Raw genomic sequence first — 14,677 nt, 5'->3', positions numbered from 1 at the left:
TATGTTCTCCAGGTCGTCAAATCTTCATTCCTTCAATGTGATCTTGATTTTCGGAAACAAAAAATAGTCACAAGGCAACAAATCTGGTGAGTATGGAGGGTGGTTCAACTCCATAATGCCACGTTGGGCCAAAACTCCTTCACAACAGTTGCAGTGTGCGGGCGGGCATTGTCGTGCAGCAGTACCCAGCTTCCTCTTGCTGCAAACTGAAGCCTAACCAGATGAGTTGTCTCCAGATTGATACCAGTTGTCTCTGCTATCATCTGAATAGACATTCGATGGACATATCACAGCAGGTCTCTGATTTTTTTGATATTTTCTGGTGTTCGAACTGATTGAGGTCATCCAGGGTGAGCATCGTCCTCAAGGTCTTTCCGACCATTCCTGAAATGCGCACTTGAAAACATGAGAGTGGGATAGGGCATCATTCCCATAAACTTGCTTGATGAGGACATACGTCTCTGTTGCACTTTTACCCAACTTGTAACCCACTTTTACCCAACTTTTGTTTAAAAAATTATTAATTTCATTACATATAAACATATATTTGATTAAAATATATAAATTTATTTCAATATGTAAAAATAACTTAGTAATTTTAATGAAAATTAAAATTTTATATTGATGATAAAAATTAAGTTTTGATTTTTTAAGCATTTACATGAAGCTGCTGAGAAGAGGAAGGAATTGGAAAAACAACATACAGATGCCTTGAATGAACTTAAACAGCAACAAGATAATGTAAAGTTATCAAGTACAGAATCAGAGAAGCAACAAGCTCTTGAAACTGTAAAATCTTTAGAGGTAAGTGAATAATAATATGTGTATTTTTAAATAATTAGAGAATATTTTAGCAATATGGTTTACTTTAAATGTTTTATTCTAACATGACAAAAGTGATATTTGTAACTTATCTTTTATATACATTATTTAATAGTGACTAATCTTAAAAGAAAACACATTGCTTTACATAAGAACAGAAAATTTTCTTGAATTTTAAGCCTGTTCAATTTCTTCTATAAAAATAGATTTATCTCCTTAATAGTTAAATGTTACTTGAAAAAGTCAGAGGAAGCCTGTATTAGTTTTATTGAGTTTTAATAAAATTTGTAATAAAAATATCTTTATCATTATGAACAAATAACTTTTATTTCACTTATAGATTGAATGTTAGATTTTCAAAAATTTAATGTAAAATTAATTACCATAACATTTAAATGAAAGCCTTTTATAAAAGTTAACTGGAAAAGCATAGTTACCAGAGTACAAGGTTTTTACTTATTTTATAAAGTTTTATATGTATTATATTAGCAATATACTAATATAATAATATACTAGGAATGAATTACTAGTATATTATTATATTATATATTGTCATGTAAATATATATATATATAACATACTTGATAGGATTGAATGAAAAATAATGGAAATGTGTACCATATTAAAATGACCTATATTACCAATGCAAAATTTCCTACAAACCTTCAATATGATCATCAGCCAATTCTTCCATCAAATCTCTGGCAGATGCTGGATGCCATCTATAGATTGATTTTAGTTGTTATGTGCAATTGGTCATTTTATAGCTCATTTGATTCAGGAACTATTCTATTCTCAGCACCGGGATGAAAATAATGTCACACTATCGGAACCTGTGACTGGTGCTCTATGCGTATACGTTAAATATCGCTTGACAAACGTTTTCAAGCGGGGAATTCTTTCAGTTGACCTGAAGAAGAGCGAACAGAACGCTCGAAAACGTTTGTCAAGCGATATTTAACGTATATGCATAGAGCACCGGTTACAGGTTCCGATAGTGTGACGTTACTCATTTGATTCATTCATATTTTTTAAAAAACTGTCTTTTTAATCCCAAAGAAAAAGTTAAAATCACAGACTCATGTTCAAGCAGTGCTAGAGGTGGGCACTACAGGAAGTTGTCTGCGATGCCAAATCATAAAGTTGCTTTTCTGCTCTTGACTTGAACAAGATAATGAACTTCTTTCTTCAAGATAGTATAGCTTATATAGAAATTTCTCAGGAAAAATTTAATAATAAACCATATCAGGAAAATCTAAGTGTTTAGCTCTTTCTGATTGTCTAGCCATCCTCCAATGCCTTCATTGTATGCCTAGCAATTGTTCTCTTCAGTCACAGTGTTTTTAAATGTTTTTCTTAAGTTCATTTGCCAGAGCCAACATGAATCCATGCTAATGAGGATGTTTTCCATTGCCATATTTTTACATGGTGGATACTTTATGTGATACATAAAAGCATACGTTGTTGTGCAACAGATGTGGAAAAATGCTGCTAATCAGTTGGAAATACTTCTTCCTATGGTAGACAAATATGATGCTCAAAAAACTGCAGTAGTACAGTATATTGATGATTTGACTTTCTGCATAGCATGACTGAGGATGACACATTGTATATTGTAAACAATAATCAACAAGAGTTTGACCTGATTGGGCTCTTTGTGAAGTTTCTTGGTAAAGGGTGATCCTTGATGGTGGATTACTGTTTCAGTTCAGGCTCATATGTTCATGCTTAAATTTTGTCAGTAGAGATGAAGCTGGGTAATTGTGTATCAATACCATTTTTGCATCTCAATGAGATATGCAAACATCTATAGGTCAATAATGCCAACTTGCTAACAAACCTGTTTCATCCTTACTTCCAACTATCATAATCTGTAGTCTGTCCACTGCCAGTAGTGACTTCACAAGCTGTAACTCATTAATGTGCAGTGACATTTGATCATCGGGAAGTTCTGTTTCTATAAAAATTTTAAACAAATACTGGAAATGACAAAAATAAACAGTTTACTTATTTAAATTCTAAAATAGATGTATTGACATGAAACATAAACTAACTCTGTTCAGCAATTTTTTTCTGCAAAGTCGTTAATTACTTTATCATAAAAATCACTTGTTGTTGATTCCATCAAAGTATTTATAAGCTCTTTTTCTATTGAAAGCAATGCTAGTGATGACAATCTTTCCTCTAACTGAGTGTTCCTTGCAAATGTATGAATTGGCTTCATGGTTGAAAAACTGTGCTCAACAGAAGCGCTCATAGATGGTACTGTAAAAGTTAATGATATTAAATCATATAATTCTTTTAGTACATCTTTGTTCAGATTGCCATTAATTATAATGTTTTATGTCTAAGAGTGACTTGCCAATATGGTCTGGACATGAATATAAATATTGCAATTTACTATGTAATTTACATAAATCAAAAAATTCTCCATAAAATTTACTTAATTTAAAGAATTAAAACTCACTCAGGAAAATTGTTTTCCATAATATTTAAAATTATTAACATCTAAAAGTGATAAAAATTCTAAAGATTTTATGCCTGAAAATCTATCAATATAGTTATAATTAAATACAGCTTTGTAAAGAAACGTACATAAAAATAACATTGAATATTCTTTATTTTTTAAATCTTAAAACAATCCACTTAGTCAAATCGCTCCCTATGAGCGGCTAATGAATAGAATCATTGGAAGTTATATATGACCAGTCAAAAGGCCCAATGCAGGCATCAGAGCATACTAAAATATAAAATAATTTATATTGTTAATTTAAATTAATTTAAATAATAGCTAGGGGCACCCCTAGTGGCCATTTTTGGCATACAGTGACAGAAAGCAAGAAAGAATCCAGTTTTTTAGCTTTATATAGTATGATATTTTGATGTGTAGCATCCACGAGCTAAAGCACGAGAGGTTGGTTCTCTGTAAAGCAAATGCCTGTAATCTGGCTGCTTTATATGATTCAAATATTTTCCCCATGAAAGCTGTTCCGCATTTGACAGTATAGCACTTCCATTGGGAATATGCATATTCAAATTTATATTCGAATATACAATAGCAATCTTATCACTGTTTTTCACATGTATAGAAATTTGTAATAAAATACATAATGCAGTTATAATAAAATATTAATTTTAAGTATTTCAAAGTATGTTAAAATATGAAAATAAGCATACAATATGTATTTATATTTTAGAAAATACAAGGGAAGATAAAGGGGGTCATTTGTTGTATTTTGAGTGGGATTGGACTTAATGAAGATTTTACTCATTATTAGCATTTACAATTTTTTTTTATAAAACTCATTTTTATCCACAAAATTAAGTCATTCAGTTAATATACAAAATTTGCCACTACAAAATAAGCAAAATGCTTAATAACTAAAAGTGCCCAGGATTTTCAGTTACTGCGTGTTTTGTTGAAGGTAGCATAACTAAATTTTTTTCAAATAAACAGCGCACACTAATTTTTTTCCATGATTTTTTGGAAAAAGTACATAGATGATTTGAATAAATATATTACTTTTTAATATAGTTTGGTTGCTGTTTATTCAATTTCTATGTATAACGTCCTTTTAATCCAAAGAATTTTTATTGGTAGACAGTCTCACAGCTTTTTGGTCAGGAAATTATGGTTTTACTTTGAAAAAGTTTGAACTATAAGTGCATTTTGGGTTGGTTTAAGTTTCCAACCCCTCTTCAGTGTTGTTAAAAAAATATACAAATTGAAATAAAGGACACAACATTATTTAAATATCACATAAAAAGATTGAAAAATAATGGAAATGTGTACCATATTAAAATGACCTATATTACCAATGCAAAATTTCCTACAAACCTTCAATATGATCATCAGCCAATTCTTCCATCAAATCTCTGGCAGATGCTGGATGCCATCTATAGATTGATTTTAGTTGTTATGTGCAATTGGTCATTTTATAGCTCATTTGATTCAGGAACTATTCTATTCTCAGCACCGGGATGAAAATAATGTCACACTATCGGAACCTGTGACTGGTGCTCTATGCGTATACGTTAAATATCGCTTGACAAACGTTTTCAAGCGGGGAATTCTTTCAGTTGACCTGAAGAAGAGCGAACAGAACGCTCGAAAACGTTTGTCAAGCGATATTTAACGTATATGCATAGAGCACCGGTTACAGGTTCCGATAGTGTGACGTTACTCATTTGATTCATTCATATTTTTTAAAAAACTGTCTTTTTAATCCCAAAGAAAAAGTTAAAATCACAGACTCATGTTCAAGCAGTGCTAGAGGTGGGCACTACAGGAAGTTGTCTGCGATGCCAAATCATAAAGTTGCTTTTCTGCTCTTGACTTGAACANTTATATATAGAAATATTACTTTTTATTTGTAATTAGTCATAATATGTCTTTAAGATTTTCATACATTTCCATTATACAAAAGCATTTCAGTATTATATTTTTATTCATATGGAAACTTTTCTGAAAAAACATTTAACTTGTAAAGAAATGCCAATAATTTTTTCTGTAAAAGAAGCAAAAAATGCTAGAAAGATGCAAAGCTTTTGTTTTAGTATTCTGTATAAAATACAGTTAAACTATAGGTATTTCAAATCTCTGTTTTTTCTGATAATGAAAGTAGGGTTTTTCCAAAAAGTTAAAATCAAAAGTAAATTTTTAAAGTATATATGAAGGAAAATGTAAGAAAATAATATATAAAGATTTTGTAAAATATTTTGATTCATATATTTAATATTAGATTTTTAATTAAGATTATTTATATTTTAAATTATTTAAAACTTTTTACAGTCAAAAGTTAGAGAATTACATAAAAAGTGTGAACTTCAAAATGTTCAGCATGAAGAACTGGTGCTGGAAATGGCAACCTTGCAGCGTGCACAAATTAAACATGCATGGCAGACTCAACGATGTCATTCAGCAGAGGTAACAACTAATATTATAATGTAGTCACTACCTTTTCAGTTTCAGTGAGAAGGATTTAACATGTAATTTGTTAGTTTATACTTTAAAATCTATATATATATATATATATATACATATACATATATACAGTGGAACCTCGGTATACGTCTGCTTTAGAATACGTCCAATTCGGAATACGTCCTGTTTGGACGAAACAAATTTTGCTCGGTATACGACTTAATTCAATTATACGCACCATCTATGAACAAGTAGCACTATCGGTGTACTACACTAGACTAGACGTTCGCGGTGCTACGGTTTATAACTTTGTTAAATTTCTTCTGATTTTAATTTGTAAGTAACATTTTATTATTTTTATTAATCATGAATTGCAAAAGGGCAACAGAAAAATAAAAAAATGACTAGAATCACAACGGAACTGAAAAAAGAGATTGTTGAGAAATATGAAGGTGGCACGCGTGTTCGAGATTTAACGAGATTTAACTGTTGCATTCCGTATTCCGAGAACGACGATATCGACAATCGTGAAAAATAAAGACATTATTAAATTTGCTAACGTTGCGAAAGGGGTTAAATCAATTTCTAAACAGAGATCGAAGACATTAGATCATGTCGAGAAATTGCTTTTGCTTTGGATAACTGAAAAACAGTGTGCCGGCGACAGCGTATCGGAAGAAATTATTTGCGAGAAAGTTAAAAGGATACATGCTGATCTCATGAAAAATCAAGCAGAAACTAGCCAGGAAAGCGAGGTGTTTAAAGCCAGCCATTTTTTTTACATGAGAATGGATTAATCATTTTTACATTACTTCTTATGGAAAAGGTTGGTTTGGTATACGTCCTATTCGGTATAAGTCCAAACACCAGGAACGGATTAAGGTCGTATACCGAGGTTTCACTGTATATATATATATATGTAAGATTGACATCATTGCTTTATAGAGGATTAAATAATGCTAAATTCTTATAAATAGCAAATGAATTTTTATCAGTACTTAGGATATTCCTTAATATGATTATTATTAATAATTTTTACACAAAATATTTAATTATTTGAAAATGTGTTAACTATATCAGCATTTCTTAAACTATAGATTAGAACTCAATATTGGGTTGCATTACAATTTTTAATTGGTTGTGAAATAATACTACCTTCAGCAGAAATACTTTATATTACTAAAGTATTCTCTAAAAGCTAAGAACAATAGATGCATCTGTTAAGTACTAAAAACTTTTAACAACATTTTTTCTTATAATTATTCTTGTCATTTAGTAATAAAGTTAAGATTATAGAATATAGTATGTGTGTATGAAATTGATTTCTCTTTTCTATTTTGATATTATTCAAAATAGAAAATCATTATATGTAAGGTTATAGTCATAAAGTGATTTAAGTTACAATGGTTTTGAAAATATTTCCTTGTTTATTCAAACTAGTGTTACCACCCATCCAGTTTTCACCCGGACAGTCCAGGAATTGACTCATTGTCCAGGTGAACTATTAATTTTGTCCGGGAATTTCATATAAATTGTGAAATTATGATGAAACAAAGTTCTTGCAAATATTGTTACAAATTTACACTATTTTAACAGTAAAAGAACTCACACTCACTGAAACTCATCTGCAATTCTGCCTTGTTAGTCTGTTTATGCTGACATGTGGCGCGCAACCTGTCAAACTTTTTTTTTTATTTATTGCATGTACTGTACAATCGTACACGTCTCTAATATCCAATAGAGCTAAGTTATCTGTACCCATTCTTTCTTAATTTAGGTTATGTACGTTACTCCTACACAGGTCCCTAGTCCCTAACTGTAACTGATTTAGAACCAGCATGCATGTTATTCTTTACATTGTAAAATGACATTGTGCATGTATCAGGAACTTCTGTTCGAACAAACCTGATGTGCCATCTGGGTCAGCGATTTTCAAAAGGTGGCAACACTAATTCATACTTTTAGGTTTATTGTCAATACATTACAATAAATTATAAAAAATAAATAATGGATGAATTTTGGCACAAATGAATCAATAAATGATTTTCTTTGCATGCATATGTACACCTATCCCTCAATTTGCATGGTACTCAATTTGCTTGGTTTCACTTTTACATGGTTTTTAAATGAAAACAAACAAAGTTTTTGAGACAGCTGTTGGTAGCCATTTGTGGGTTATTCTCATACAAATCTCAGGGGAAGACAGGTTTCTAGACAATGTGCATCAGTTACCATAAATACTCAAATACATCACGATTTTTTCGATCCAGTACACTATCTCTATAGATAAGGAAAAAAAAAATGGTCCAAAACATAAACTTCTATTGGGTGTAAAATTATGAAACTTGCTGAGGTCATAAACAACATTCAATAGAATGTAAATAAGCATTGTTTGAATTATTTTGAGCAATGAAATGTTACATACAATTATTTAAATTAGCCTGAGTTATCTCGGGTCTGGACAGTTCCTGTTAAGAAGAATAAGAAAGAAAACACTGAAGTGAATTTAAATAACAGGTGAAAAGAGTTTGTATTTTTAATAGTTTATTTCGTAATACTATTTTAATATTTTTATAGCCCTATAATATCAACAGAAAGAAAAAAAGATTCCCGAGCAAAGACAAACAATTAGTTTGGAAAAGAAAAGAATGATGTGACAGTTAGGACAATAAAGCAAATGGAAGATTCTATTTGAAAGAGTGTAGCCAGTGAAACTACTGTAGGCACAAAATTTTCTACATATAAATGAGATGATTTAATAGAAGCAGTAGAAAAAGCTTTAGTAATTTGGATAGAGGATAATAGTAAGAAAAAGTACCAGTGGATTCTAATTTGATAAGACACAAAGCGATTAATCTTTTTAGCTCTCTAAAAGAAAAGCAACAAACTCCATCCATTATAGAATTTAGTGCAAGCAAAGAATGGTTTAAAAACTTCAAAAAATGATACAATCTACATAACATTCAACTTAAAGGTGAAATTGCTTCTGGTGATAAAAAATCGGCAAAAGAATATCTGGCAAAACTGAAAAAAATTATTGAAGAAAACTCTTATGTTCCTGACCAGGTATTTAATGCCAATGAGACTGGCTTATTTTGGAAGAAAATGCTCAGAAGAACTTATTTGTCAAAATCTGAGAGATCAGCCAGGGGATTTAAAGCAGCCAAGCATAGGGTGACTTTACTTCTTTGTAGTAATGTGTCAGGCAATTGTGTTTTGAAACCTTTATTGATTAATAGATCTCAAAGACTGTGTGCAATGAAACAAAAGGATTTGGAAAAACTACCTGTGTATTGGCATTTCAATACAAAAAAGCCTGGATGACATGCACAATATTTGAAGATTGGTTCTATAATTGTTTTGTACCTGAAATAAAAAGTTATTTACAAGAAAAAACCTTGAGTTCAAAGTTCTATTGCTTCTAAACAATTCACCAAGTCATCCAATAGACTTGCAACATGCAAATGTACAAATTGAGTTTTTGCCTCCCAATACAATTTCGTTAATTCAACCTCAAGATCAGGAAATAATTTCTGTGTTTAAGGCTTACTACATTAGACGAACCTTTTCAGATGTTTTGAAAAATTTGGATGAAAATCCTTCACTTACTCTACCTGAAGTGTGGAAAAATTTTACAATTTTAAATTGTGTAACAAATGTAGCATCAGCCATTGCCAAAATAAAAATGTCAACATTAAATTCTTTCTGGAAAGTCATATAGCCTGAAGTAATAGTTGAAAAAAACATGAATTCAACTGAAAATGTTTATGCCAATATCATAGATATATCTCATTCTATTGGAGGTGAAGGATTTAATGATTTCGATATTCCAGATATTGAAGAGTTATTTGAGGATGAGGAAGTTTCAGATGTGGTTCTTGTGGACTTAGTACTACATCAAGTTCCCAAAAATACTAAAGATAGTAGTTCTGATGATGACAATAATGCAGCTGAAAAAATTTACCAGCAAAGTAATTTTTGAAGGACTTCGACTAGATAGAGAACTGCAAGCTTATTTTTTGGACAGAGATCCTGATACTGAGATAGCATTGAAATTTAAAAGAACACTAAAAAATGAGCTCAGTCAAAATGAAGAAATTTATAAGAATACCTGCCAAAGTAAGCAAATGCTGATCACTGATTTCGTACCATCTAAAAGTAAATCAATTTTTATTAACGAAGTGGAAAATGTAGCCAACATCTTAGTTAGTGAAGCAGTACCTATGGAAAACATTGATGAATTTTCTGTTAGTGACTTGGATAGTGATGTTATACCAGCCCTACCAAAGAAAAGGAGAATTCTAGCTTTACAAAGCTCTGAAGAAGTATTAAGGCTGATTTTTATTTCTATTTTTTAAATTGTAGTTATTATGAAGGTTATTTAAGTTTAAATTCTTTTATTGTTTTTATTTATACGCAACATTGTTAATATGTGTTTGTTTTTTTACTTATTTTTTTTATACCATACTCGATGTTAATTAATGTTTATGTTTTTGATTTTCAAAGATAAATTAAAAAGTACTGTACATATAAGCATTAAATTGCCTTTAAAAATTAATGAACTCATCCTTTTTTTCCCTTTAATCCTTATCTCATTTTATGTGGTTGTAAAGAACATATCCTTGACTTTCCCTTGCTTTCTTTAGATTGATTTACACAGTTTACAGTTTAATTGAATGTATCCTTCTATTTTGTATGAATTCAGTATCTCATTTTATATGGTTTTGGTTTGCACAATTTTTCTAGGAACATATCTACCGTGTAAATCAGTGTACAAAATGAAATTGACAAAATCTTAAAATCTGAAAACTATATTTTAAAAAAAGAGTTCATTAAGTTTATAAAAAAAACTTGTCATATTTTTAAAAGTAAAATAGTAAAATAGACTCCTGAATAATTTTGAATCTATCTGTTTTACTTATAATTGTCAGCCTTACACAAACATATATATAATATGTATATTTATTTTTATTATATATATAACAAAAATAAATAAATTTAACTTGTTATGTATATTTATCTACAGAAGATTCTTTTAAAGTACTTTTATAGAACAGAAAACTTAAATTAATCTACTTGTTTGATTAAATATGCTATATAAAGATTGATATAATTCATAACACTATATATCTATCAGAATTCTATATGTGATATAGAATCCTGATAGGGATTCATGAGCATACCTAAAATATTTGTCATTTTGTATGAGCCTTTTCTTTGGCAGCTCTATAATAAAATTACACTAGTTGGAAGATTTAATTTTAAGTTGAAATTATCATAAAAAAGAGCCCAATTTGCAATAAATTGTCTAACTTCATAACTTCTTAATCAACTAATCCCCTTACAAAATTATCTGAAATTTTATATCAGACAACTTTATCCTAGCATATCATCTTCTGAATTCTGTGCTCAGAACATCTCTGATGGATTTTTTCCATAAACTTTATCTTGGTGAATTTTTCTTCTAATTTATTAATATGTAATTTTAACACTCCTCCTCCTCCTGACTGTCACTTGGAACATACTTGTCATATTCTTAGGAGGTCATATTTGAATTAGATCTTTGTTTAATTTTATTTTAACTGATAAGTTTAAAATATACAAAATAAAAATATTGTATAATAGCTTAACATTAAGAAATTTAGCAAATTTTTTAAACTTCATTTCACTTTAAGAACTTTAATCTATCTACAGAAAGAGTTAAATCATAAAATACTTTCATTATTCTGACAATAAAGAACAAAAAAAAATTAACAAAAGAAAAAAAAAGAATTTGAATTTAGTGTCAATTCTTCATAAGAATTTTTTAAAAATCTTTTAAATCTTAAAATATTTAAGATTTAAGAAATAATATTTAATATAATATTTAATATTTAAGAAAGATTTAAAATTCAGAATTTTACAACTAAATTAAAATTCTTGGGTAAATTTGTTTATTAATGTATCTTTTATACTTCAAACTGATTATTTTTCAAAAAATGTTTATTTTTGTTATATTTACTCAAATTATGTTCCTGAGATTTCTTGTTCTGTATGATAGTATTTTAATAATTATTTGAATAACTGTTTTTTAATAGGCTTATCCCTTTATGGAAACAGTTATTTAACAGTTACCTTTAGTTCTTTACTGACAAATATAAATTTTTAATGTTTTTTTAAATTAGTTTTTTAAAATTTGAATTACATTATTAATTCATTTTATGAAATGAAATAACTTTATGATAATAAGTTGAATATTTAATTATGAATAATGAATAAACTTACTGGTATATTATATTATTTTTTAACATCTTATATTTAAAATTTTAATTAATTTATTGTAATAATTTATGTGTTTTAGACCCCAGGAGAAAAACGCAGCCATGTTGAACAGAATATTGATATGATATTGCCTACATCAGACACATTATTTACTTCAACTCAATTGCCATTGTTTTCATCAATAGGAGGTAGTCTATGTTCATCTCTTGGATCTACATCTGAAGTTTATTCTAAATTTAATGATATAAATTCTTTAGGTATGTATCCTAATAAAAATTTAGATTAAAAATAAAATTTATAGTAGGGTATTTTACATTCTAGGTTTTATGTATATTATACTAGAGTACTTATATCACTTCATTAATGTATTGGGAAATTATTTAAAAAACAATTAGAAAATATTACAAAAAGTGTTATGACAGAATCCAATTTACATGTCTGTCACAGCATTGACACTCCTAAAGAGCATGCATCCCAAAAGTACTTGGGATTAAAAGAGATATTTTTGATTTTGGTCTTCAAGAAAGCAGAGAAGTATGCAAATAAATTTCAAATGATTAAAAATTTATTAATCTAATTAAAATGAATAAAATAATCAAACCACTATAAGTGCTGCCTTGTACTTTGAATTTAATTCATCCAGGAGGTTGTTTGAAATCCGAAGCAATTTTTCCCATTATAAATAATGTAAATTTAATTAATTCATTCATAGATCCTAAACAATACCCATCTTGATAAAGTCAAAACAGCAAATACACATAATTTAAAATAAAAATAACACAATTATATGCCCTAATAATAAATTAAAACACAAATACAATAAATAAAATACACAAATACTGTATAATAAAATGAAAATTGCATTTACTAGTTGCACACCATCAACTTTGGTATCTTAAACATGGCCACCAGATCNAAAAATACTAGAAGCTTGAATTTGTAATCATTTTAAAATTTTCAATTGACATAAATACAAGCTGATTATTTTCTTGTATATGCTGATTATTTTCTGAAACAAAATTTCAGTAAAAAAGTATCAAGGTTATTTTTATTAACTACACATACATATAAAGTTTTCTTAATTGCTTTTGTATTATTTTTTTTTATCATACATTAAATCATAAATTATAATTCTTAAAATTTTAATGAATTTATTGTAATTTAGAAACATGTCACCCCAGTCAGTTTAAATGTAGAAATGGACAATGTAATAATTTATGTGTTTTAGACCCCAGGAGAAAAACGCAGCCATGTTGAACAGAATATTGATATGATATTGCCTACATCAGACACATTATTTACTTCAACTCAATTGCCATTGTTTTCATCAATAGGAGGTAGTCTATGTTCATCTCTTGGATCTACATCTGAAGTTTATTCTAAATTTAATGATATAAATTCTTTAGGTATGTATCCTAATAAAAATTTAGATTAAAAATAAAATTTATAGTAGGGTATTTTACATTCTAGGTTTTATGTATATTATACTAGAGTACTTATATCACTTCATTAATGTATTGGGAAATTATTTAAAAAACAATTAGAAAATATTACAAAAAGTGTTATGACAGAATCCAATTTACATGTCTGTCACAGCATTGACACTCCTAAAGAGCATGCATCCCAAAAGTACTTGGGATTAAAAGAGATATTTTTGATTTTGGTCTTCAAGAAAGCAGAGAAGTATGCAAATAAATTTCAAATGATTAAAAATTTATTAATCTAATTAAAATGAATAAAATAATCAAACCACTATAAGTGCTGCCTTGTACTTTGAATTTAATTCATCCAGGAGGTTGTTTGAAATCCGAAGCAATTTTTCCCATTATAAATAATGTAAATTTAATTAATTCATTCATAGATCCTAAACAATACCCATCTTGATAAAGTCAAAACAGCAAATACACATAATTTAAAATAAAAATAACACAATTATATGCCCTAATAATAAATTAAAACACAAATACAATAAATAAAATACACAAATACTGTATAATAAAATGAAAATTGCATTTACTAGTTGCACACCATCAACTTTGGTATCTTAAACATGGCCACCAGATCTGTCACACCAGTACTGTACTTCAAACTTCGTGATAACGAAGCTTGAAAGCAGTACAGGTGTGACGGATCTGGTTCCTTTTTCATCTTAGCCTTTTTCAAGCCTTTCTCTTACTAGTTAGACTTTGTTGCTTCCATACACTTCTTGGTTGCCATGATTAATAAGTAAAGGTTATACTTGATTGAACAGGAAGATTTTGCTTATTTTTAACAGTTGTTATTTTACATAATGTGTTATTTAATTATAATACTTGTGAATTTTAACACACTATTACTAATTTGAGATTATATTCTTTGTTCAGAAGCTTATTTTGCACTTCTGTGAACATTTCATTTTTTGTGCAATTGGAACTCTGAAGCAAATTTTTGTTGTATTTGGTGTTCAAACTCTGACGTGTTTGAAGTTATTCATTTAAAGTTTGAGATTTTGCTGTATTTAAATTTTACAAATGTTTCTAAGATTTTTTTTTCAGTATCATCTATAATATTACAATATAGCATTTGTTATAGTGGGAAACTGGTGAAATTTCAAAACTACAATATAAGAGATATCATGAATATCAGCAGTCATAAGAAATTTAATTAAAAAAAGAGATATCATGTCAAATT

General features: G+C 28.7%; 1 protein-coding gene across 3 annotated transcripts in view; it reads left to right on the top strand.

Moving 5' to 3' along the window:
* Window positions 1-671: 671 nt before the first annotated feature.
* LOC111618337 (RIMS-binding protein 2-like) overlaps window positions 672-14,677 on the top strand; it is a 47,490-nt gene continuing 33,484 nt past the window's right edge. For 2 of the 3 annotated variants that reach the window (XM_023359839.1, XM_023359840.1), the window contains exons 1-3: window positions 672-804; window positions 5,615-5,749; window positions 12,087-12,264. In XM_023359839.1, coding sequence (XP_023215607.1) covers window positions 5,684-5,749; window positions 12,087-12,264 — 244 coding nt within the window. In that variant the 5' untranslated portion in view covers window positions 672-804; window positions 5,615-5,683. Of the gene's footprint in view, window positions 805-5,614; window positions 5,750-12,086; window positions 12,265-13,239; window positions 13,414-14,677 lie in introns of those variants that run through there. The other variant, XM_023359838.1, reaches the window with a different exon arrangement.

Source organism: Centruroides sculpturatus, unplaced genomic scaffold, assembly GCF_000671375.1.
Source record: "Centruroides sculpturatus isolate CEXI.00-Female unplaced genomic scaffold, Cexi_2.0 scaffold92, whole genome shotgun sequence".
Lineage (NCBI taxonomy): Eukaryota > Metazoa > Arthropoda > Arachnida > Scorpiones > Buthidae > Centruroides > Centruroides sculpturatus.
Note: the sequence above shows the minus strand (reverse complement) of the source record. Positions and strands in the feature narration are given on the sequence as shown.